This window comes from Nomascus leucogenys, chromosome 13, assembly GCF_006542625.1.
Source record: "Nomascus leucogenys isolate Asia chromosome 13, Asia_NLE_v1, whole genome shotgun sequence".
Lineage (NCBI taxonomy): Eukaryota > Metazoa > Chordata > Mammalia > Primates > Hylobatidae > Nomascus > Nomascus leucogenys.
In genome coordinates this window covers 84,043,268-84,071,117 of record NC_044393.1, presented here as the reverse complement: position 1 = coordinate 84,071,117, position 27,850 = coordinate 84,043,268, and the positions used below count along the sequence as shown (strand labels likewise).

At 36.9% G+C, this 27,850-nt stretch overlaps 1 protein-coding gene across 2 annotated transcripts in view; it reads right to left on the bottom strand.

Annotated features, from left to right (window-relative positions):
- LOC100588251 (cytosolic carboxypeptidase 3) overlaps positions 1–27,850 on the bottom strand; it is a 116,481-nt gene that overhangs the window by 42,795 nt on the left and 45,836 nt on the right. For both annotated transcript variants that reach the window (XM_030825717.1, XM_030825716.1), the window contains 3 exons: positions 16,583–16,657; positions 12,804–12,861; positions 11,272–11,343 (listed from right to left, as the gene is read on the bottom strand). In XM_030825717.1, coding sequence (XP_030681577.1) covers positions 11,272–11,343; positions 12,804–12,861; positions 16,583–16,657 — 205 coding nt within the window. The remainder of the gene's footprint in view (positions 1–11,271; positions 11,344–12,803; positions 12,862–16,582; positions 16,658–27,850) is intronic.

Sequence of the window (27,850 nt, the reverse complement as noted above, 5' to 3'; positions counted from 1 at the left end):
TTCTATCTTTCCTAATTTGTTGAGTGTCTCTTTTTTAATAATGAAAGAATGTTGGATTTTGCCAGATACTTTTTCTGTATCTATTGAGATGACCGTATGCCTTTTTCTTTATATTCTATTAACATGGTATATTATATTGTTTAATTTTCATAATTTCATATGTTAAACTAACCTTGCATTTCTGGGATAAATCCTATTTGGTCATTGTGTATAATCCCTTTTGGTTTGCTAGTATTTTGTCTTACTTTTTCATTCTAATTCTTAATAGATATAGAAGTTGGTTAAAAAAAAAGTTCAATTTATTTGGTGCTTGAAATCTTAACATTACCTTTTCTGAGAAACCTTTGCTGATTTGCTCCTACCCACAAACAACTCTGATGTAACCCCATAACACAATAAGTAGTATTTGTTTCATATTACTATGTCTATTTACTTGTCACCCACTCTGTTATATTTTATTTCCCATTGTACCCAAGTATCTAGCACAACCACTTACTATTACAAGTTGGGACTTCTGGGAAGCAGAGAAACATCAGATTTTTAAAATAACATGAACAACAATGGAAAGATTATGTAACAAAGGTTGAATGTAAGAGAGTGGATAAACCATAGAATAGTTTCAGGATGATTAAACCTCAAATAAACTAAGATTTGAAAAAAATGTTGACAACAAAATTTTATGTAGCTATATTCAGAATAAAAATATACCAATGAATGTTCAGATTTATACTTCCGGAATTATTTTGTAATACTTATGGATGACAAAGAGCAGAGTTCCTCAGCTCGTAAGTTACTTTCCTCTTTTCTATTAAACAGAGTTTTCCTCTAACTGGAAAGAGGAGAATAAATATTGGAAGAGATGAGAGAAATCATAAGGCTCTGAATGAGTTCTCTCCATCCCAGATATATTACATTACAAGTAAGGAAAGCATTTACATATAAGATCACAGAACCATTGACAATAGTCTTTTAAGAAGTCAAGGAAGTGATTTTCCTCTCCACCCTACATGCCTAACTTCTCAGTTAAGACTACATCATGATTTAAGGATTAAATTCTTTAAGAAATCATTCTCGCAGATTTCCAGGTGGATTAGATTCCCTTCTCTGAGCCTGCAGACCAACTTGTGCATAACTGTGACTCAATCTATCTCACTCTTATTTTAAGGAACTGTTTGAATCTTATTAAACCTTGGTGCTGATGCCTTAAATGATGAGTAGCTAGTCTAGTTGAAGAGAGGGAGAAGTATATTTCAGGCAGTGAAGTCAGTATGAGCAGAAGCAAGGAGGTGAGAAGACTGATATATGTTGAGGCAACAAGATCATCTTTGTAAATGTCAGGGTCAGAGGATCACTGGAAGTCTTTCATGTCATGTTAAAGAACTTGATTTCTATGCTGCAGCTAGAAGTTGTCAAAAAAAAATTTCATTTCTCAGAGCAATGTCAGCAAGATGGCTGACTAGACGACCTTAGTTCACAGCCCTCAAAAAGAACAATGAATAAACAATTACACTTGACCTGTGAACAACACAGGTTTGAATTGTGTGGATCCACTTATACACAGATATTTTTCAACCAAACATAATCAAAAATACTGTATTCAAAGGATGTGAAACCCATGTACATCAAGGGTCAATTTTTTGAAAATGTGGGTACAGGGCTGACTGTGGGACTTGAGTATGTGTAGATTTTGGTATACATGCGGGTCCTGGAACAAATCCCCCACATGTACTCAGGGGCAACTATATGTTTTAATGAAAATAACTAAGGGAGAGCACCAGAGTGCATGAGAGGAGTAACAGAAACCCTGGTGAGTGCAGAAACTAGGGAAGGCCATATAGAAAATGGAAGGAAACACCAGGACTCTACCACCCCATCCTCCAACCACGATCAGCTGGGAATCAGGAGGAACTTCTTCCTACAGCAAGGAAGAGAAAGCAAGAGGATCCCAGCAACCTCCATCAACACATTGGATGCCTATTGACTTCACCACTGGGGTCCCCTGCATTCCTTACAGGCACAGTCCTTCCTCACAGCTGAAGGAGCTGCCTGGACTCCACTAGCTGTGCTCCCCCCAGAGAAGGAGCTGTCATCTTGGAACTGGAACTACAGCAGAAGTATGTCTTGCACCAGGGGTGAGTAGCTATAGCTCCCCTTCATCCCTGAGACTAGGCTGCTATGGAAACACCTCAGGGCTGGTGGTCCAACATCCTCAAACTGAGCTCTCTGAAACTCAAATGAAGCTGTCACACTCTCCCTCCCCTTTCACCCTTAGGATGGAGCTTAGGTGGTACCCTACCTCCTGGGAAAACAGTACCTTGGCTGCTCAGTGTAGTCATGCCTCCCCAGTGCCTAAGTTAAAGCAGTACCCTGTATCCCAGGAAATGGTGCCTTGGTCACTCAGAGTGGTCACGTACCCCAGTACCTAAGCTGGAGTAGTGCCCTGCATCCCAGGGAAATGGTGCCTGGGCCACCCAGAATAGTCACAGCCCCCAGCCCTGGGCTGTAGCAGTACATTTCCCCTTGGAGGATCAGTGCCCTGGTTGAGCTGAGCAGCTGTGCATCCCAGGACTGAGCTGACGCAGTACCCTGTGTCCCAAGGAAATAGGAGTGGCTGAGCTGAGACGCCCCACCCTACAGGCCAAACAACTAGAGTATTCTGTTTCCCTAGAGTTGAACTAGCCCCTTAGAGTCTGAGCTGCTGAGATACCCCCTCCCTGGAAAATGGAGTCATTACTCTGCTGGGCCCTCTAGGGCCCAGATGACAGCTGTACTTCACCACTCTGGGGTACTTGCTGGCAATGCACCTGGCTTCACAGAGTCTGTGATATACTGACCCTCACTATTCCAGGGTCTAAAGTCACTACTACACAATGCTTCATCCACTGGAATCTGGGTTATCACTGAGTCCTATTGCCTCAGGTTCCTGAATTGCAGCCATATCCTGCCTGCTGGGCCCAAACTTTCAGAGTGCTCCTTCCTCCCCAGAGTCAGGCCAGTGCTGAGTCCAGCTTAGGAGTAGAATCACAGCTACAACCTGGCCCCATGGGATGCCTCAGATTCACAGATCCTGGCTCTGTGGGGGAACCTACATCCAACTCTACCATAGAGAGTGAACATGCACTGGAAGACCCAGATACCACAATAGTTTCATGAGTCCTTGAGTCTAAGACCCTGGTCCCACAATCACTCCAAGCACCTACACCTGGAACCCTACACCACTGCAGCTGCTTGTAGGTTGTATCAGTCCTGACAACAAGAGGGATCTCTTTAGCTAAGTCTCCCCAGTATGGGGAAAACAAAAATAGGAAGACCTCAAAAGCCCTTGACAGTGAAGAGATGAACAACCTTTGCTGCTGCTGCCACAAACCTCTACAGCCTATACCACTGAGGCAACCACAGTTATTGCTTATGTTGAACACAGACGAAACTTCATGGAGACTATACCACTGCACCTATCCAGAAACAAGTCAGCACATCCTTCCCAAATGGCACACAGAAACCCAGCTGCAGGTGAAAGTCTCCCTACAAAAGCCACTCTGGAAAGTTTGGAAGGGACAATCATTCCACCAGATGCACAGGCATCAATGCAGGGACACAAGCAACACTAAAAAGCAAGGAAATATGACACCACTAAAGAGCCATAATAACTTTCTAATAACAGACTCCCATGAAAAGGAAATCAACAAATTGCTGGAAAAAGAATTCAATGAGAAATTGAGGAAACTCAATGAGATACAAGAAAATACAGACAGATAATTCAGTGAAATTAGGAAAACAGTTCATAATGTGAATAAGAAGTTCAACATAAATAGATATAATAAAAAGAAATATCACAGCTGAAACATTCAATGAATGAAATAAAAATTACAATAAAGAGCTTTGATGGCAGACTTAAGCAGAAGAAAGAATCTCTGAACTTAAAAGACAGGTAGTCTGAAATACTCAGAGGAAAAAAAAAAGAATGAAAAACAGTGAAGAAAACCTGCAAGACATATGGGATACCATTAAGCAAACAAATATTCATATCATGGGAGTTCGAGAAGGAGAAGAGAAGGGAAAGGTGTAGAAAACCAATTTCTTGAAATAATAGCTGAAAACTTCCCAAGTCTGGGGAGACATATGAGATCCAGATCCAGGAAACTCAAAGTTTCCCAAATAGACTCAACTGGAAAATGGTCCTCACCAAGACACATTACAGTTATATTGTCAAAAGTCAAGAACAAAGAATTCTAAAAACAGCAAGAGAAAAGCATCAAGTCACACACAAGGGAATCATCATTAGACTAACAGCAGATTTCTTTGCAGAAACTTTACAGGCTAGAGGAGAATGGGATGATAAATTCAAAGTGCAGAATGAAAAAAAAATGCCAGTCAAGAATATGAGACCCAGCAAAGCTATCCTTCAGACATGAGAGAGAAATAAAGTCTGTCATAGACAAGCAAAAACTGAAGTAATTTATCACAACTAGACTGGTCTTACAAGAAATAATCTAGGGAATACTATATTTGGAAGGAAAAAGATAATAATCACTATCATTAAAACATATAAAAGTATAAAACTCACTGGTAGAACAGATACACAAAAGAGAGAAAAGAATTAAACCTTATCAGTACAGAAAACCATTAAATGACAATGATAAACAACAAGAGAGAAGGAAAGGATCAATGGACGTACAAAACAACCAGAAAACAACAAAATGATAGGAGTATGTCCTCACCTATTAATAAAAACCTTAAATGTAAGTAAATTAAATTCCCCACTTAAAAGATATAGACTGTCTGAATGGATTTTAAAAACCAACTATATGCTCCTACAGGAAACTTACTTCACAATAAAGACATATTTAGGCTGAACTGAAGGGATGGAAAAAATATTCCACACAAACAGAAACCAAAAATGAGTGGAAGTATCTATACTTATATCAGATAAAACAGACTTTAAGTCAAAAACTGTAAAGAGACAAAGAAGGTTATAAGGATAAAGGATCAACTCGATAAGAAGATATAATGATTGTGAATACATATGCACCCCACACTGGAGCACCCAGAAACATAAAGCAAATATTATTAGATCTAAAGGGAGAGATAGAATTTGATATAATAATATCAAAGAGGACTTTAACACATCACTGTCATCACTGGACAGATCATCTAGTCAGAAAATAAAAAAGAAACATTGAACTTAAACTGCACTTTAGAACAAATGAACCTAATAAACATTTATAGAACATTTCATCCAACAGGTACAGAATACACATTCCTTCCATCAGCACATGGAACATCCTCTAAGACTTATGTTAGGGAACAAAATAATTTTCAAGAAATTTAAAAGAACTGAAATAATATCAAATATCTTTTTGGACCACAGTGGAATGAAACTAGAAGTCAATAACAAGAAGAACTTTCAAAATTGTATAGTTACATGGAAATTAGACAACATACTTCTGAATAACTGCTGAAGACAGTAAAAAGGAAATTAAAAAATGTATTGAAACCAATGTAAATAGAAACACAACATACCAAAACCTATGGGATACAGCAAAAGCAGCACTAAGAGGAAAGTTTATAGCAATAAATGCCTATATCCAAAAAGTAGAAAGATTTCAAATAAACAACCTAATTATGTGCCACAAGGAACTAAAAAAGCAAGAACAAACCAAACCAAAAATTAGTAGAAGGAAAGAAATAATAAAGATCAGAGTAGAATAAATGAAATTGAGATTAAAAATTATAAAAGATCAATGAAACGAAAAGTTGGTTTTTTTTGAAAGATAAAATCAACAAACCATTAGCTAGAATAACCAAGAGAAAAAAAGAAAAGACCCAAATAAAATCAGAACGAAGAAGACGTTACAACTGATACCACAGAAATACAAGGATCATTGGAGACTATTACAAACAACTGTACTCCAACAAATTAGGAAACTTAGCAGAAATGAATAAATTTCTAGACATGTACAATCTACTAAGATCAAGCAAAGAAGAAATAGAAAACCCAGACAGACCAATTATGAGTAATGATTGAATCTGTAATAAATAGTCTTCCATTGAAGAAAACCCCAGGACTTGATTATATCACTGCAGAATTCTACCAAACATTTCAAGAAGAACAAATACCAGTTCTTCTCAAACTCTTTTAGAAAGTTGAAGATGAGGAAATTCTTCCAGACTTATTCTGTGTGACTAATATTACCTTGGTATCAACCAGACAAGGACACAACAACAACAACAAAAGAAACCTATTGGCATATGTTCTTGATAAATAAAGATGTAAAAGTCCTCAAAAAAATACTAACAAACCAAATCTCCTAAACCCAGCAGCACATTGAAAAAAATTATTCACCATGATCAAGTGGGATTCATCCGAGGGATGCAAGGATGAATCAATATACACACATTAGTAAATGTGATACATTAATAAATGGGATACATCACATCAACAGGATGGAGGAAAAAAACCCTATGATCATCTCAATATATGCAGAAAAAGCATTTGTCGCAATATATGCAGAAAAAGCATTTGTCACAAAAACGTCTTTTTGTGACAAAAACTCTCACCAAATAAGTTATGGAAGGAATGTACCTCAACACAATAAAGGCCATGCAAGACAAACCACACCCAATATCATGCTGAATGAGGAAAAGTTGAAAGCTTTTCCCCTAAGATGTGGGACAAGATAATGATGCTTACTTTTGTTCAACATAGTAATGCAAGTTCTGGCCAAAGCAAATATGCAAGAGAAAGAAATAAAGGGCATCCAAATTGGAAAGAAAGAAGTCAAATTGTCCCTGTTTGCAGACGATATGATCTTACATACAGAAAACCCTAAAGGCTCTATCAAATACTCCTAGAACTGATAAATTTAGTAAAGTTGGATACAAAACCAACATACAAAGATCAGTGGTATTTCTATATCCCAAGAACAAACCATCAAAACAAGAAATCAAGAAAAACAATCCCATTTACAATAGCTACAAAAAATAATATGTAGGAATAAATTTAGCCAAAGAGGTGAAATATCTCTACAAGGAAAACTATAAAACACTGATGAAAAAAATTAAGGAGGATACAAATAGACATCTCATGTTCATGGATTGGAAGACTTAATATTGTGAAAATATCCATACTATCCAAAGTTATCTGTTGATTCAATGCACTCCCTATCAAAATACCAACAACATTTTTCACAGAAATGGAAAAAACAATCCTAAAATTTGTGCAGAACCACAGAAGACCCCAAATAGCAAAAGCAAATCCTGAGCAAAAGGAATAAAGCTAGAGGCATCACACTACCAGACTTCAAAATGAAGGCAATAGTAATCAAACCAGAATGGTTAAAAACATAAAAACAGATATGTAGAACAATGAGACAGAACAGAGAACCCCAAAAGAAATCTACTTATTTACAGACAACTGATATTTGACAAAGGTGCCAAGAACATTCATAGGGGAATGATAATCTCTTCAGTAAACTGTGCCAGGAGAGCTAGATATCAATATACAGAAAAATGAAACTGGACTCCTATCTCTCACCATAGAAAAGGTCAATTCAAAATGGACTAAGAACTTAAATGTAAGACCCCAAACTATGAAACTACCAGAAGAAAACACAAGGGAAATGCTTCAGGACATTGGTCTGATGAAAGATTTTATGGAGAAGACCTCAAAAGCCCAGGCAACTAAAGCAAATATAGGCAAATGGAATTCTATCAAACTGAAAATCTTTTGCACAGCAAAGGAAACAATCAACAGAGTGACGAGATAACCTGCAGAATGGGAGAAAACATTTGCAAACTATCTAACAAGGGATTAATATCCAGAATATATAAGGGACTTACGTCAATAGCAAAAATAAACAAACAAACAAAAGTAACCTACTTTAAAAATGGGCAAATGAGCTGAATAGACATCTCTGGAAAGAAGACATACAAATGGCCAACAGGTATATGGAACAATGCCCAACAGCACTAATCATCAGAGAAATGCAAATTAAAACCACAAGGAGATATGGTCTCATATCTGTTAGAATAGCTATTATCAAAAAGATAAAAGATAACAAGTATTGGAGAGGATGTAGAGAAAAAGGAATCCCTGCACACTTCTGGTGGGAATGCAAATTTGTACAGTCATTATGGAGAATAATATGGAGCTTACCCAGAAAACTAAAAACAGAACTACTATATGATACAGCAATCCCACTACTGGGTATATATCCAAAAAGAAGGAAATCAGTATGTCAAAGAGATATCTGCACTCTCATGGTCATTACAGCACTATTCACAACAGCCAAGATACAGAATCAACCTAAGTGTCCATCAACAGATGAAATGATAAAGAAAATATGGTATATATACACAATAGAATAGTATTTAACCATAAAAAAGAACAAAATTCTGTCATTTGTGGCAACACTGATGAGCTTGGAGGACATTATGTTAAGTGAAATAAGCCAGCCACAGGAAGATAAATACTGCATGTTCTCATTCATATGTAGAAGCTTAAAATGTTGATTTCATAGAAGTAGAGCGTATAGAATAGTGGTTAATAGAAGCAGAGAAGGATAGAGGGATGGAAAGGATAGTCGAAGGTTGCTTAACAGATACTAATTACAGCTACATAGGAGGAATAGGGACTAGTGTTCCATAAAACTATAGGGTGAGTATAATTAACAATTTATTGTGTATTTTCAAATAGCTAGGAGAGCAGATTTTGAATGTACCAAACACAAAGAAATGATAACTGTTTGAGGTGATGCTAATTACCTCAATTTGATCATTATACATTGTATACATGTATCAAAATATCACACTGTACCCCATATGTACAATTATTACATCAACTAAAAATAATAATAAAAGGAAAAAATTTCGAGTTATAGACCATTATTGAAAGAAACATTGCATAAGAAAACTATTCAGGATGAAATAGGTTTGGTACAATTATTATGTCAATTAAAAATAATAAAAGGAAAAAATTTTGAGTAATAGACCATTATTGAAAGAAAATTACATAAGAAAGCTATTCAAGATGAAAAAGGTTTGGATGGGCTGGGCCCCAACTGCTTGGTCTCCAACCAATTTTCACTGTGGCCCCCATAGTGGTAACTTGCAAAGTGTGGTCTGCAGGTCATCAATGCCAGAATTATCTGAAATCCCATATAAACAATACAAATTAAGGGGTGACATCAAAGACCTACTCGGTCAGAAGCTGAGATTTACATAAACTCTTTTGGTAATTCTTTTGTTCACTAAAATTTTAAAACCAGATATTCTATAAGACAACTTGCCAATAATCTTTAAAAATGACAGTGTTGTGAATGACAAAGAAAGGCTGAGCCAATGTTCCAAATTAGGAGAATAAAGAAATATGATAATTCAACGCAATTCATGATCCCGTATTACACCTTGAATTAGATAGTAAGTTTGCTCTGAAGAACACTATTGATATATTTGGCAAAACTGAATTATATATGATACAAAATAATGTTGTATCAAGTTGAATTTCCTGAGTTTAATGTAAGAGAATGTTCTTTTTCTTAGAGAATGGATAATGGGAAAAAAGATAGATTGATTAATAGAGAGAGAAAGTTTTTTTACTATTCTTGAAATTATTTTAAAATTAAATGTAAAAAGAAATTAAAATGAGAAAGAGAAAGCCTAAAGAAAAGGCAGTGCCAGTCTTAGGGCAGTGTCAGTCCAACCCCTGTTAGATGACTGGGAATCACTAAAAGGCTTTAGGTGGTGAGGTTGCATAGTCAGATTTGTGTTTCTGCTAAATCACTTTGATGGTAGTATGAAGGGTGTAATTAGAATGACAATATTGGTGGCAGGGAGACTGACTAGAAAACTACAGAACTCCTGGTAAGTGGATGATGATAAGAATCTGAAAAGAATGATGGTAATGATGGTAGTTAAGATAGAGAAAAAGAGATTCTGAGGTAAAATCATCTGGATTCAGTGGCTGACTGGATATGAGGGACAGAAGTGAAAGTGAGAAAAAAGGATACAGATCAGATTTGTAGCTGGAGTGGTTATGGAGATAGTACTGCCATCAGTTTTATTGAGAATATGTGAGGAAGAGCATTTAGTGTGGAATTAGATGAATTTGAATTTGGATATGTGGGACCTGTGTGGAGATGTATAGCAGATAGTTACATACAGGGTCTGAAGCTTTGACAAGAGGTCAAATACATGTATCTATGTATATGTATATATACACACACATATATGTATTCACACATGCATATCTATATATAGTATAACAATATGACATAATAGTTCATGAAAGGCTGAATCTAAGAAGGTTAAATTTAAATTTAACAGGAATAAATTTAAGGTCAAGCACAATGAACCAAATAATAGGTGAAGAAGTAGAGAATGGAGGAGATACAACTTAGCAGTAGCACTATGAAAATAAAACGTTAAAAGTTTGAATATGTGAAATCCAATGTCAAGATTTTAGGATAATTTTCAAAAGAAAAAATATAATCTTAAACTGCATTAATGGAAAACTAGTATCTATAAAGGAGCAAATAAAAATGAAGATATATTTTGCACTCATTAGACAACATCTGCAATACTGTGTTCAGTTTCATTTAAGCTTGAATAGCAACAAAAAAGAGTAAAATAAAATGGTAAAGGGACTTAAATCACGGTGTTTTATGGATGGTTGAAAGAAACAGGGAAAATTTCAGGGAAATAAATGGCAGCTTTTTAAAAAATAGAGAAGGTATTACAATTGCATTATTTCAAGGAGAATTGGGGAAAATGAGTCAGTTGGAATTATTTACCTTTAAGGTTTCTTCACTATTTTGTGTTATTAGAGAGGACAGATTAAAAGAAGTGGATGAAGTTTACAAGGACACATATTTTTAACTTTTTACTGTTAAAGTTTATTGAAAATAAACTTTTTCAATGCTACAGCTCTTTAGCAATGGAATGAATTATATTGCAATTTAGTAAAGTACTTGTCACCAAGTGTAGTTAACTAGAGGTTGGATGAGCCTGGGGCCTGTCATGGGCAGAAGGTGAAACTAGAGCATTCTCAAGGTTTCTCTCTGCTCTAAGATTTGGTGAGATGGGAATGAAAAGATTAGACAATGAGATGAATATTCTTTTGTTTTGGTTTTGACTGGGTGAAATTAAAAGAAAGCAAATTGACATACAGTAAATTTCTACTGTTTCCCCTGTGTATTTCTAGAGCTAGAGAGGAAAATAACATTCAGATCATAGGGGACCACTCATTACTGTCTGTGTTCCTATTTTACTCACCCAAACCTTGATCAGGTAACTGTCTTCTGAAATAACCAACCATATAATCATCTGGTTCATTTGGCCTTGTATCTAGAGAAGATGATAAAGATCATAGTAGCATGAAAATAATTCGCCCATTTACATTTCATATTTTTCATCTTTTTTCAAAGTGGAAAATGCTAGTAAATAACTTGTAGACAGTAGTTTAGTTCAATGAAATTAAGATAAGCAGTCTTCAAATGTTACAAATTTTTGTTGCATTTAAAAATGTTCATACATTTTGGGCCAGCAATTCCTTTTCTAGGAATTTGTTATAAAGAAATAATTAAGAAAACACAGAAATAGAGAGTTATAAAGTTTTCATTGTTGTTTACAATAGGAAAAAAATCGGAAACAAAATGTAAGTTTAACACTGGGGGTGGCTTAATTAATAGAATGGAATACTTTGCTGCCATTTATTTACATATAAAGAGGTTTATAATATACTCTTTATATAATTTAAAATTTAAAAGTAGGTTGCAAAATAATGCGATGATTATGTGATTCATTAACATGGTGTGTATATGGATAAATATAGGAAAGCATTTAAAATAAATATTCTAAAATATAATTTTTACTTTCTTTTGCTTATCTTTATTTTTAATTTTTGACATTAAAAGTTAACAAAAGAATATATAAAAGTTACTTATAAAAAGCCGCTGAATATGCCTAGCTGACCATTATCAGAAAAAATAAAGTTTAAGTGAATTGACTATTTTAATTATAATAGTATTCTCCCCTTTCCTAGGCATGGTTCTTAGGTTCTTATCTCCTATATTTTTAATTATTTTGCTACATCATAAACTAAATGGATATATGAGTGTGTGTGTGTGTGTGTGTGTGTGTGTAATTAGGTTACCTCAAATCCTTTTGGAAAACAGGTAGATAAAAATGTACAATAAATTAATATATATATACACATAAAAAATTAGGTATTTTAGATAAAATTAAAATATTGCTTAAATTATATGATTTCCCCCTGCCAAAGGACCTCAACTAAAGATAAAATGACAGAATTCAGGAAAAAAAAAGAAAACAGGATGCTAGAGAGTCAGTTAAAGATTCACATCAGACTTAGCAGGTTGCAGTAGAAGCCAATGAACAGTCTATGAATTAATTTCTCTCCTGGGCTTGTCTTCTATTAAATTACGAAATGAGAGGAAAAAGATGGTTTTTAAAACATAAATCCCTTTCCCTTTGGGGGCAAACCTTTCAAAACCTTGGGGATAGGCCTCAAACCTCTCTGTTCTCCAGTTTAATTGACCACTCCTTTCTCTGTGCTCCCTGGGAACCCTGAACAGACTACTGGCATTGTGTCTATGACACTGCACTTGGCTTGTTGTTGTTTCTTTCCTGATTAAAGGATGAGGTCCTGCAGGGAAGAAATGGTATCATATACATTTAATATCCCTAGCACCAAGCACAGTGGCAACCTCAAAGTTGTGGCACCAAAAATTCTTAGTTGAGTAAATGAATTAATTGTTTATGAGAAGGTAGAAGCAGAGTATTACCTTTCACATCAGAATTTGATTGTTTGTGTCTTTGCAGCAAATGTCCTCTATCATAAACCTAATGGAATGTAGAATCAAAGAAAACAATGCTATTTTATCAACATGAAATGGGGTATATTTCCTATATGATTTATGGTATTGTGCATTTTTAACAAATATTTCTCATTTCATCCTTACAGGTTTAGAAGGACCAAAATTATCTTATAAATCAGAATATTCTAATATTTTTCACTACACTACTTTTCTCCTGCATCAATGAGTAGAAGAAAATATTGATACTATATTTTGGCAGTAAAGGGGGCTTAAAAATTTTCCACATCACATAGAATTTATTTATAATGAGAAAGAGACAAAAAAATAGTATTCTTATAATCTCACTTATTTAAATTAGAAGAACAAACATATGGGAAGATAAAAGTGTGAAATTGGTGAAAAGATATAAAATTATGTAAAATATATAAACAGATTGCAAAACTCTGCTTATATATAAAAAGATGAGGCTGGGCACGGTGCACATCTGTAATCCCAGTACTTAGGGAGGCCGAGGGGGGCGGATCACTTGAGGTCAGGAGTTCGAGACCAGCCTGGCCAACATGGTGAAATCCCCGGCTCTACTAAAGAAAAAAAAAAAAAAAAATTAGCGGGGCGTGGTGGCAGCACCTGTAATCCCAGCTACTCGGAAGGCTGAGGCAGGAGAATCGCTTAAACCTGGGAGGCAGAGGTTGCAGTGAGCTGAAATGGCGCCACTGCACTCCAGCCTGGGTGACAGAGCTAGACTCCATCTCAGAAACAAAACAAAAACAAAAACAACCCACAATAAAAGTAGACTATGAAATGGAGTTAAAAGCTCAAACCCACCTCTTCATATATATAATTGATTGGCAGCAAAAAAATGGGCAAAATCAGTATGAAAATGGGAGAAAAATGTAAAAATCAAAATTTGATTATTGAAGAAAGAAACATTCTAGAAAAAATTACACAAATTTAAAAGTAGTGATATTATGTAATCACTAGCAAGACAAGGAGTGAAATCAGGCTGAAGAAAATTAGTAAGACTTGATTTGATAAACTCTTGTCATTTTTAGCTCCCATCTCTTAAGCAAAATGATTCTGTGAACCATAATAAACTATTACACTCAATTCTACAGAAAAATATCACCAGGTCAGTGATCTTATGTACATGAGCTACAATTTCTGACCACAGTAATATATAATTGTTTTTGCTGAAATTCTTCAGAATCAACAAGTGAGAGTGTCTTGGTGGGAAACAAAGTTAACTGAAATATTTAAAAAAATAATTTACCAATATTATTTTAGGGATGTATTGATGTCTTATAAGCAAACAAAGTAAGAAATAGTTCAAGAGCATGAATTTAAGTTGTCCTCAGCCATTTACCTGAGTGAAAATGAGATTGTTCACTCTTTTTGTGAAAGACAAGTAGGAATTTCAAGGTAAGTGACCACAGTCTCCTATTAGCTTATGGGCACACTTAGAATGTATGCAACTTTCTCAAAGCCTTTGACCAAACGAAGGTTATTTTCCATTTGGAAGTATCTAACATTAAATATAATGATTTCATACAATTTTAAAAGCTCCAATGAAGAAAGATGCAAATACATGAGCATTTAATATAAAGGGATTTGTAATATTTTATGTTAAATGTAGCTTGGATAGGTGGGGAAAACCACTCTGTGGATATATTTATGAGAACTAAATCAATATGTGTCTTGCAATATATACATTAAAAAAAAATCCCCTAACAAAACCTATTTTGGTTATTGGGTCCTGCAAATGATTTAACACAGGGGTATCAATTAGAGGATTTGTTTACCATAAAAAAATTTTTAATTCCTATTCATATTACATTCCTGAAATAATGTAATTCTAGAAGGGAGAGCAGAGGAAAAGGAGCATTACTCCTTTATAGCCATCTCTGCTCCCTGCAGTACTAAGCCTCTGATGTTGGTCCTCAGGGGTACAGACTTAGGTATATCCACATTCACTTGGGATGACAGTGCTACATTTCCCTGACCACATTCAGCTCTGCTCTTCAGACTAAATGCAATCAAATTTGGACTTCTTCAAAAAGATAGTTGCAGAGGTCAGTGTTTAAGATTTTTTCTGACTCCAGTAAGACTCCTGCTAGCTGTCTCTTTCTCCAGTTCTCTCTGGCAAACTAGTCAGTATTCAGTTTAGCTTGTAGCTCCAATGAATCTACCAGTGTTGTTGCAGTAGGTAGCTAATCAGGCATCAGTAAGGCAGGAGAGGGCTCCACCAAAACCCCACCAGGAATGTCAGACATTAGGGGATGGTCAGGTGGTTGTTAACAGCCTCTCTAAAATAATAATTGGTTGCAGCCAGCAGCAGGGAAAGGCAGTCTTTCTACAGATAGGAAACACCTGAGACTTGTGATCAGCTGCTTCCTGATGAGAGCTCAGGAGTGAGCTCAAGCATGCGCATTAAGAAACAAAATGGCAGAGTTTAACTGGTACCTGAACATTTTAACATTTTACTCAGGGGCAAAAGGCAGAAAAAGAGACTGAGGCAAGTTTTAGGGCAGAAGTGGAAGGCAAGAATTGATGTTGCTGCAGACCCATACGGATTTGCTGCTGGTAAGATAACTTCCACCAGTAATATATTTGTCCTCCAGAATTTTTTTTTAAGCCATAATTGCACTGGTTTTGAGACTGTCCTTAAGCTTAACTTCTCTTTTTCTGGAAGGGATTAGGAGCTATCTGTTTTATGACCTAGTTTTTCATCAGGGCAAAATTTATAAGCTATGGCTTATGAGCTGGGGATGGCGGAAATGGCATTCTTCCCTCCAAGTGATACCCTGCTTTAGGAGCTGAACTGTAGATGGAGGGGAGGCAGTAGACTTATGTCTCCTGCATTTGCCTCTCCCAGTGTGGAACCATCATTTTACAAACCAAGATAAGGGCAATCAGAGCCCAAGAATGCTCAGTGGTAGAGCATCTGAAGTAGAGCCTCTGTCGCATGAATGGGGACTGGGAGAGGAAGGGAGCCCACATCTCTTGTCTGCACTCACCTGACTTAGCAACAGGCGGCTGGGGGAAGAATAAGAAATACTGATATCCTGCCCCTCCTGGGATAGCCCTTTGGTAGCTCTGGGGAGAGGGAGCCCTAATTTCTTGTCTACACTAGTGTGGACTTTCTGTCTTACTGAGCTGCAGAGTCGGGTGGGGGTAGGGGAAGAGGCAGTCTTGATTGAAATACCACAGGCTTTCACAGTTTTTAATGAATTTTAGTAGACTTTCTTGAATAGATTTTTGTTTCATTTGCTGTATAACCTTAAGACCATTTCAGAGACTTTAAATATCTGTTGTTGTTTGTTGTTGTTGTTGTGGATAATTTCACCAGTTTTGCTGGTGAATGGGTTTGCAGAGCTCTTCCTGTTGTCATGGTAGAAGCTGATGTTTCAGTACCACTATTTTTATTTTTATACCCTTATATTCCCAGTTAATTTTTCTTACTTTTAATTTCTTTATTCTTGCTACCCTGGATGCATCTTTGTAAGCTTCCTCAAATACTTTTTAGAGTAAGGTAAAAGTATAAATGAAATTTAAATATGGCATCTTATTAAGGCCCACCTCTCATCTGTCAAGGATCTTTTGTGTTTTTATAAACAGTAAATAATATGAACTAAATTTTAACTTCTCCTGGGGGAAAATTTGGGTATAAGAAGTATAAGAGAAAATAACTTGCCATTCTCTTTCATTCATTTAAAAAACTTTTAATGACTAGATTAATGAAGATTTACCTCTTGTCCTTCTCTGGCATTTGGGTGGCTTGCTATGGTAGAATTCCTTTCCTTCTTTGTTTTGAAATGTTTTTTCTAGTAAAAGAATCATACTTAAAATCAATATTTAATCAACATATCAAAGAGTACACATGCAGACATGAAATTGTTTTGAGATTCCCACTTCTAAGAAGATGAGAAGTACTTTATTCCTCCCACTAAGTACAACCAAAAATTCTGGGTATTACATAAGAAGCTCTAAAAGATGGAAAGGAGAAGGCAGACTAGCTAGGGAGTTCAAGGCCAGAAGAGTGGCATGATGATGAGTTCACTGGGTTTTCTTTTCGTGTCATATATTCTCGCTTTAAAGCTGGAGAGGCTGGCAACCCAGAAATGCCAATGAATGCAATTTAAAAAAATCCCTACATAAGCCTGTTCCTTCTAGCCCAAGGACCAGGAGACGGACAGCCTAAAGAGACCAAAACCTTTTAGACAGTTAACTGTTCTACTCCAGCCTAGCACCACAGAAATGACTGACTCCCACACCCACCCATGCCAACACAAGCCCAGTGGGAGTGCCCCAACCCCTTCTTCAAGGTAGTGTCAGTGAAGGTTAAGCAGGGGCCCAGGCAAATAAGCATGTGAAAAGATATTCAACATCATTTAACTGTTATGGAAATGCAAATTAAAACCACAATGAGATAACACACTTGTCAGAATGGCTAAAATAGAAAATAGTGACAATACCAAATTTTGGTGAGGATGCACAGAAAATGGATTACTCATAAACTGTTCTTGGGAATGGAAAATTGTACATCCATTTTGGAAAACAGTTTGGCAGTCAATTAAAGAATTAAACATGTATGTACCATAACTACCATACCACCTACCAATTGAACTCCTGGGTTTTTATCTCAGGGAAATGAAGACTTATTTCACATAAACCTGTACACTAACGTTATGTTCATAATGGCCCCAAACTGAAAACAACCCACATGTTCTTCAACAGGTGAATGGTTAAATAGGCTGTGGTAAATCCATATCATGGAATACTGCACAGAAATAAAAAGGAAGAAACTGTGGATGTATGCATCAACTTGGGGGTGGGGGATGAGTATTCCAAGAAGTATGCCAACTGATAAAAGCCAATCCCAGCACGTTACATATTGTGTGATTTCACAGGGATGTGAAAAAACATTTGTGAATGATACATTTACAGAAATGCGGAACAGATTTGTAGTTGCCAGGGGATAACTGCAAGGTAAGGACAGGAGGGAGTGGGTATGGCTTTAAGAGGGCAATATGAGGGATCCTTATGGTCATGGAAATGGTCAGCATTTTGACTGCATGAATATAAATAGCATTATTGTAACATGGCACTGTAGTTTTGCAAGATGTTACCATTAGGGGAAACAGAAAACAGGGTCCCTGACATCTCTGTATTATTTCTTACAACAGCAAGTTAATCAAAATTAAAAGTTTAATTTTTAAAAGTTAGAATTTAATTGGTATTATGTTTCATCTGTTTATTCTTTAAAAGTTAACATTTTTATAATGCTAGAAAAATATCTTGATAAAGATGCCTATACCCAAAATATGGCACATAATCAATATCTGACCATGGTAGGGATTCATTTAGTTTTTGAAAATGATCACACAGAATACAAACTTGTTCTTTTTACTGTTATTTTTTACTCCAGAGGGTGTGTGTGTATGTATAACTGCCTGAATTGTGGGCATGGGTATGAATATTTATCCATGAGTGTCCTGATATATATAACTTGGAAAGAGAAGGTGTTTGTGAAGTAAAGACTTGCATGGTATTTTAACAAACCCACTAGAATATTTGAGTATAATCCTTTAAAGTATTGAGGGTGGAGAGAGGAGAAAGGGAAAGACTGGCAAATGGAGGGAAAGGGAGACTGTGATGGCACAGGAGAGAATATGGGAGGAGGTAAAACACTTATTCTTGTGCTATGCGATTGTTTAAAATTTTTCTGAATTGGGACTTTGTCCAAATTTGTTGTTCATGTCCCCAGAACCCATTCCCTCTTCTTCTGGCAACTGTCTTTAATTTTGTTAGGGAATTTAATCCTACCCACTCTCAGTTCTTGAAGTCTGGGTGAATCCTGTGAAAGTTTGTCAAATAACCCAGGCTGACGCCAATCAGCATAGTCCATCCTGTTAGTCACAGTGAGTGATTTATGGGTTGACACATGTCTAAACCAGCCTGATAAGAATCATCTTTGCTTTTTTCCCTCTAACTTTATTGAGGTCTAAATTGACAAATAAAAATTGTATATATTTAAGGTGTACATGATGTTTTAAGTATACATTTTGAAATTATTACCACAGTCAAGCTAATTAACACATGTATCACCTCACATAGTTACCACTTATTTTGCTTTTCGTGATGAGAATACTTAAGACCCATTCTTTTAGCAAATTTCAAGTATACAATACAATATTATTAACTATAGTCACCACATTGTACATTAGGTCTTCAAAATGTATTCATCTTAAGGGAGGAGACCACCCCTCATATTGTCTTATGCCCAATTTCTGCCTCCAAAGAAAGAAGAAGTAAAAACTAAAAGGCAGAAATGAAATCCACAAGCAAACAGCCCAGCGTCACACCCTGGGCCTGGTAGTTAAAGATGGACCCCTGACCTAATTGGTTATTTGCATAAAAAAGGCACTGTGAAGATCCCTGTCCTGTTCGGTTTCTTTCTAATTACTGATGTATGTGGCCCCCAGTCACGTACCCCCTGCTTGCTCAAACAATCACGACCCTCTCATGCAGACCCCCTTAGAGTTGTGAGCCCTTAAAAGGGACAGGAATTGCACACTCGGGGTGCTCGGCTCTTGAGACAGGAGTTTTGCTGATGCTCCCGGCCAAATAAACCCCTTCCTTCTTTAACCTGGTGTGTGAGGGGTTTTGTCTGTGGCTCTTCCTGCTACAATCTTACAACTGCAAGTTTATTTATTTATTTATTTATTTATTTTGAGATGGAGTCTTGCACTGTTGCGCGGGCTGGAGTGCAGTGGTGCAATCTCAGCTCACTGCAACCTCCACTTCCCAGGTTCAAGTGATTTTCCTTAGCTGGGATTACAGGCACCCACCACCACACCCGGCTAATTTTTTGTATTTTTAGTAGAGATGGGATTTCACTATGTTGGCCAGGCTGGTCTTGAACTTCTGACCTCGTGATCCACCCGCATCGGCCTCCCAAAGTGCTGGGATTACAGGCATGAGCCACCATGCCCGGCTACAACTGCAGGTTTACACCTTTGACTAACATCTCCCTGACCCCTGGTAATGACCCTTCTATTCTCTATTAGGTCAACTTTTTTATATTTCACATAAAAGTGAGATCACGTAGTATTTGTCTTTCTGTGTTTGGCTTATTTTATGGAGCATAATGTCCTCCAGGTTCAAAGGCTAAATGATATTCCAGTATGTACACATACATACACATACACACACCCCTCATCTTTTTTATCCATTCATCCATTGATAGACACTTGTTTCTGCATCTTGGCTATTGTGAATAGTACTGCAATAAATATGGGAATGCTAATATTTCTTTAGCATCTGGATTTCCATTCTTTTAGATAAATACCAGAAGGGTGATTACTGTATCATATGGTAATTCACTTTTAAATTTTTTTTGAGGAAACTCCATATTGTTTTCCATAATGGCTATACCAATTTACATTCTCACTGACAATGTATAAAGGCTTCATTTTCTCCACATCCTTGCAAACACAATTTTTTAACTTTTTGACCAAGCAGGTGTGAGATGATATCTCATTGTGGTTTTGATTTGAATTTCTCTGGTAATTAGTGATGTTGAACAACTTTTCATATAATTGTTGGCCATTTATATGTCTTCCTTGGAGAAATGTCTATTCAAGTACTCAGCCCATTTTAAAATCAGCTTAGTGGGTTTTTTTGCTATTAAGTTGTAGGAGTTCCTTAAAAATTCTGGAGATTACCCCCATTCAGATATATGATTTACAAGTATTTTCTTCCATTCCATAGGTTGTCTTTTCCTGCTATTAAATATTTTCTTCCTTGTACAGAAGCTTTTTAGTTTGTTATAGTCACACTTGTTTATGTTTGTTTTTGTTGTCTATGCTTTCAGTGTTATAGCCATGAAATTATCGTCAAGATCAATGTCATGGTGCTTTCCCCTATGTTTCTTCTAGGAGTTTGATGGTTTCGGGTCTTACTTTTAAGTGTTTAGCCCATCTTCAGTTGACTTTTTGTGTGTAGTATAAAGGTCTAGTTTCATTCTGTTTTATGTATATATCCAGTTTCCCAACACCATTTTTTTTTTCTTTGATACAGGGTCTCATTCTGTTGCTCAGGCTCGAGTGCCCAATCATGACTTACTGCAGCCTTGACCTCCCAGGCTTCATTGATCCTCCCACCTCAGCCTTCCGAGAAGCTGGGACTACAGGCATGAGCCACCAGGCCCAGATAATTTTCTTATTTTTTGTAGAGGTGGGGTCTCACTCTGTTGCCCAGGCTGGTCTCGAACTCCTAAGCTAAAGTGATTCTCCTGCCTTGGCCTCTGAAAGTGTTGGGATTACAGGTGTGAGCCACCACACTCGGCCACCAACACCATTTTTTCAAGAGACTATCCTTTCTTCATTGTGTATTCTTAGCACCCTTGTCAAAGATCAGTTGACTGTATATGCATAGTTTTACTTCTGGACTTTCTATTTTGCTCCATTGTGCTGTGTGTCTGTTCATATGTGTGTATCATATACTTTTGGTTATTGTAGCTTTGTAACATATTTTAAAATCAGGAAGTGTGATGCCTCCAGCTTTGTTGTTCTTGCTCAAGTTTGCTTTAGCTATTCAGGCTCTTTTGTGGTTCTATACAAATTTTAGTACTGTTTGTTCTGTTACTGTGAAAAATATCATTGAAATAGGTATTGCATTGAATTTGTAGAGAGCTTTGGGTAGTATAGACATTTTGACAACATTAATTCTTCTGATTCTTGAACACAAAATACTTTCCATTTATTTGTGTCTTCAATTTCATCAACATTTTAGAGTTTTGACTGAACAGATCTTTCATCTCTTTGTTAAAAATGTCAATATCCGCATTTTTGAGGGAGCTACTATATAGGAGGATGTCTCAACCAGACTTAGTATAGTGAGGATGTGAGGCTGGATTTCTATAGTCATTTTAACACCAAGAGAAGAAAGTCTGTCTGAGAATGGAACCAACCAAGAAAAGGCAGAAATGAGATGAAAGCAGAAGAAAAAACCCTCCAGGATCTTAATGACATCATTTGAGCCCCTCATTTAAGCCATGACAAAAGCCAGCCTTGTCCCTAGACTTTTTATTTAGTAATCCAACAAATTTCCCTTTTGACTAAGCCATTTTGGAAGGATCTTTTGCCTCTTGCAATGGAGAGAGTCCTAATACATCTTCAAAATATGGTATAGTAGCTAGAGAACAAAATTAAGTTTACTATTTTACCATTGTCCTCATGGAATGGAAACTCTAATCTCCAGGTGCTCAGGTCCCAAATTCTGGAGACCACCTTCTTTCCTTTCTATTTTTCAATCTTATAAACATGTCTTCAGCAAATTCTCTTAACACTATCTTGAAAATATATCTAAAATCTAATGAGTTCTCATTCCCTCTACTAGTATCACCTTGGTGCAGCCACCACTTTTATCTTGCCTGGATTATTATTATTATTATTTTTTGTTCTTTATCCAACATAGATTTAATACCTAAGAGATAATCTATAACATAAAGATTCATTAATTATGTCATCTTCTCCACCATTATCCATGATGATCACATACTTTGGGACTTATTCTATGGAGAATAGCCTAAAGTGAAGTCATAATAATGATCACATTGATATGCATTATCTGTCTTCTTCTTTTATTTTATTATACTTTAAGTTTTAGGGTACATGTGCACAATGTGCAGGTTTGTTACATATGTATACATGTGCCATGTTGGTGTGCTGCACCCATTAACTCGTCATTTAGCATTAGGTATATCTCCTAATGCTATCCCTCCCCCCACCCACCCCACAACAGGCCCCAGTGTGTGATGTTCCCCTTCCTGTGTCCATGTGTTCTCATTGTTAACTTCCCACCTATGAGTGAGAACATGTGGTGTTTGGTTTTCTGTCCTTGTGATAGTTTGCTCAGAATGATGGCTTCCAGCTTCATCCATGTCCCTACAAAGGACATGAACTCATCATTTTTTATGGCTGCATAGTATTCCATGGTGTATATGTGCCACATTTTCTGAATCCAGTCTATCATTGTTGGACATTTGCCTTGGTTCCAAGTCTTTGCTATTGTGAATAGTGCCGCAATAAACATACGTGTGCATGTGTCTTTATAGCAGCATGATTTATAATCCTTTGGGTATATACCCAGTAATGGGATGGCTGGGTCAAATGGTATTTCTAGTTCTAGATCCCTGAGGAATCGCCACACTGACTTCCACAATGGTTGAACTAGTTTACAGTCCCACCAACAGTGTAAAAGTGTTCCTATTTCTCTACATCCTCTCCAGCACCTGTTGTTTTCTGACTTTTTAATGATTGCCATTCTAACTGGTGTGAGATGGTATCTCATTGTGGTTTTGATTTGCATTTCTCTGATGGCCAGTGATGATGAGCATTTTTTCACGTGTCTTTTGGCTGCATAAATGTCTTCTTTTGAGAAGTGTCTGTTCATATCCTTCACCCACTTTTTGATGGGGTTGTTTTTTTCTTGTAAATTTGTTTGAGTTCTTTGTAGATTCTGGATATTAGCCCTTTGTCAGATGAGTAGATTGCAAAAATTTTCTCCCATTCTGTAGGTTGCCTGTTCACTCTGATGGTAGTTTCTTTTGCTGTGCAGAAAGCTCTTTAGTTTAATTAGATCCCATTTGTCAGTTTTGGCTTTTGTTGCCGTTGCTTTTGGTGTTTTAGACATGAAGTCCTTGCCCATGCCTATGTCCTGAATGGTATTGCCTCGGTTTTCTTCTAGGGTTTCTATGGTTTTAGGTCAAACATTTAAGTCTTTAATCCATCTTGAATTAATTTTTGTATAAGGTGTAAGGAAGGGATCCATTTTCAGCTTTCTACATATGGCTAGCCAGTTTTCCCAGCACCATTTATTAAACAGGGAATCCTTTCCCTATTTCTGGTTTTTGTCAGGTTTGTCAAAGATCAGATAGTTGTAGATATGTGGCATTATTCTGAGGGCTCTGTTCTGTTCCATTGGTCTATATCTCTGTTTTGGTACCAGTACCATGCTGTTTTGGTTACTGTAGCCTTGTAGTATAGTTTGAAGTCAGGTAGCGTGATGCCTCCAGCTTTGTTCTTTTGGCTTAGGATTGACTTGACAATGCGGGTTCTTTTCTGGTTCCATATGAACTTTAAAGTAGTTTTTTCCAATTCTGTGAAGAAAGTAATTGGTAGCTTGATGGGGATGGCACTGAATCTATAAATTACCTTGGGCAGTATGGCCATTTTCACAATATTGATTCTTCCTACCCATGAGCATGGAATATTCTTCCATTTGTTTGTATCCTCTTTTATTTCATTGAGCAGTGGTTTGAAGAGGTCCTTCACATCCCTTGTAAGTTGGATTCCTAGGTATTTTATTCTCTTTGAAGCAATTGTGAACGGGAGTTCACTCATGATTTGGCTGTTCGTCTGTTATTGGTGTATAAGACTGCTTGTGATTTTTGCACATTGATTTTGTATCCTGAGACTTTGCTGAAGTTGCCTATCAGCTTAAGGAGATTTTAGGCTGAGATGATAGGGTTTTCTAGATATACAATCATGTCGTCGGCAAACAGGGACAATTTGACTTCCTCTTTTCCTAATTGAATACCCTTTATTTCCTTCTCCTACCTGATTGCCTTGGCCAGAACTTCCAACACTATATCGAATAGGAGCAGTGAGAGAGAGCATCCCTGTCTTGTACCAGTTTTCAAAGGGAATGCTTCCAGTTTTTGCCCATTCAGTATGATATTGGCTGTGGGTTTGTCATAGATAGCTCTTATTATTTTGAGATAGATCCCATCAATACCTAATTTATTGAGAGTTTTTAGCATGAAGTGTTGTTGAATTTTGTCAAAGGCCTTTTCTGCATCTATTGAGATAATCATGTGGTTTTTGTCATTGGTTCTGTTTATATGCTGGATTACGTTTATTGATTTGTGTATGTTGAACTAGCCTTGCATCCCAGGGATGAAGCCCATTTGATCATGGTGGATAAGCTTTTTGATGTGCTGCTGGATTTGGTTTGCCAGTATTTTATTGAGGATTTTTGCATCGATGTTCATGAGGGATATTGGTCTAAAATTCTCTTTTTTTGTTGTGTCTCTGCCCGGCTTTGGTATCAGGATGATGCTGGCCTCATAAAATGAGTTACAGAGGATTCCTTCTTTTTCTATTGATTGGAATAGTTTCAGAAGGAATGGTACCAGCTCCTCTTTGTACCTCTGGTAGAATTCAGCTGTGAATTCATCTGATCCTGGACTTTTTTTGGTTGGTAAGCTATTAATTATTGCCTCAATTTCAGAACCTGTTATTGATCTATTCAGAGATTCAACTTCTTCCTGGCTTAGTCTTGGGAGGGTGTATGTGTCCAGGAATTTATCCATTTCTTCTAGATTTTCTAGTTTATTTGCATAGAGGTGTTTATAGTATTCTCTGATGGTAGTTTGTATTTCTGTGGGATCGGTGGTGATATCCCCTTTATCATTTTTTATTGCATGTATTTGATTCTTCTCTCTTTTCTTATTAGTCTTGCTAGTGGTCTATCAATTTTGTTGATCTTTTCAAAAAACCAGCTCCTGGATTCATTGATTTTTTGAAGGGTTTTTTGTGTCTCTATTTCCTTCAGTTCTGCTCTGATCTTAGTTATTTCTTGCCTTCTGCTAGCTTTTGAATATGTTTGCTCTTGCTTCTCTAGTTCTTTTAATTGTGATGTTAGGGTGTCAATTTGAGATCTTTCCTGCTTTATCTTGTGGGCATTTAGTGCTATAAATTTCCCTCTACACACTGCTTTGAATGTGTCCCAGAGATTCTGGTATGTTGTGTCTTTGTTCTCATTGGTTTCAAAGAACATCTTTATTTCTGCCTTCATTTCGTTATGTACCCAGTAGTCATTCAGGAGCAGGTTGTTCAGTTTCCATGTAGTTGAGCGGTTTTGAGTGAGTTTCTTAATCCTGAGTTCTAGTCTGATTGCATTGTCGTCTGAGAGACAGTTTGTTATAACTTCTGTTCTTTTACATTTGCTGAGGAGTGCTTTACTTCCAACTATGTGGTCAATTTTGGAATAGTTGTGGTGTGGTGCTGAAAAGAATGTATATTCTGTTGATTTGGGGTGGAGAGTTCTGTAGATGTCTATTAGGTCCACTTGGTGCAGAGCTGAGTTCAATTCCTGGATATCCTTGTTAACTTTCTGTCTCATTGATCTGTCTAATGTTGACAGTGGGGTGTTAAAGTTTCCCATTATTATTGTGTGGGAGTCTAAGTCTCTTTGTAGGTCTCTAAGGACTTGCTTTATGAATCTGGGTGCTCCTGTATTGGGTGCATATATATTTAGGATAGCTAGCTTTTCTTGTTGAACTGATCCCTTTACCATTATGTAATGGCCTTCTTTGTGTCTTTTGATATTTTTCGGTTTAAAGTCTGGATTATTAGAAGAGCCTCCTAATTGGTCTCCCTTATGGGTCATCATTGTACTCTTAACACAACTGCCAAGGTGACCCTGCTAACCACTTCAGGCAGATCATGTCATTTCTCTGATCAAAGGTCTCCAAACTCAGAGCAAATACTGAAGTCCTAAGCCTACCAGGCTTTACATGACCTACTCCTGCAACCTTCAAAGCCTATCTGATTTCATGTTTTCCCATTGCTCTCTTTGTTCATTCTTCTCTAGCCACATTAGCTTCCTTGGTTTTCCTAGAAAATGACAGACATGTTCCTTCCTCAGGGCCGCTGCACTTTTAGTACTCCTGGCCTGGGAAAAGATACCCCTGGATTGTTCCTAAATGTTCACTATTATATAATTATCCTTCCCCACCCCATTGATGTTGAATTTCGACATATATCTTAATTTGGCCAGTGGAATGTTAATCAGAGGCTTTAAATAGATTTGCATGGTTTGGCTTGCCCTCTTGAACTCTTGTGATTGGCCATGAGCAAAATATGCCCTAGCTGGCTGCTGGTCTAGGTGAAGAAAGAAAGGTGGAATAAACCTGAACCCAACCCACAATTAGGAGCTGTTTGGCTGATTTCTGATTAGTTCAGTAGAGCCACAGCTGACCTTCAGATTCATGAACAAGAAAATACATGTTTGCTATTGTAAGCCATTGATAGTCTGAGGTTGTTATGCCTTAAAATCTGAAAACTACAGAAATTGATATGCAGAAGTAAGATGCTGTCCTAACAAAACCTAAACTATGTCACAGTCATTGCTTTTGTGACTGGATAGTAGGTAATTAGGAAAATATAACAGAAAAATAGTGACACATTCACAAGCACATGGAAATTAAACAATACACTCCTGAACAGCCAGTGGGTCAGTAAAGAAATTAAAAGGGAAATTTAAAAATATCTTAAGACAAACAAAAATGGAAATACAACATATCAAAACTTATCAGATGCAGCAAAAGCAGTTCTAAGAGGGAAGTTCACATCAATAAACACCTATATTAATAAAGAAGATCTTTTGAGCTGGGGCTGAAAAAAAAGGAAAAGCAAGTTCTGAAATACACAACCTAGTGTTACACTTCAAGGAACTAGGAAAAGAAGAACAAATTAAGCATGCAGTTAGCAGAAAGAAGAAAACAATATCAGAGCAAAAATAGATAGGGACTAGAAAAACAATAGTAAAGACCAATGAAATGAAGAGGTTTTTTTTTTTTTTTTTTTTTTTTTTTGAGACAGAGTCTTGCTCTGTCGCCCGGGCTGGAGTGCAGTGGTGCAATCTCGGCTCACTGCAAGCTCCGCATCCCGGGTTCACGCCATTCTCCTGCCTCAGCCTCCGAGTAGCTGGGACTACAGGCGCCCGCCACTGCGCCCGGCTAATTTTTTGTATTTTTTAGTAGAGACAGGGTTTCACCGTGGTCTCGATCTCCTGACCTCGTGATCCGCCCGCCTCGGCCTCCCAAAGTGCTGGGATTACAAGCGTGAGCCACCGCGCCCGGCGGTTTTTTTTTTTTTAAAAAAGAAACAAAATGGACAAATCTATAGCTAGACTAAGAAGAGAGAGAGAGAAGACTCAGATAAAGT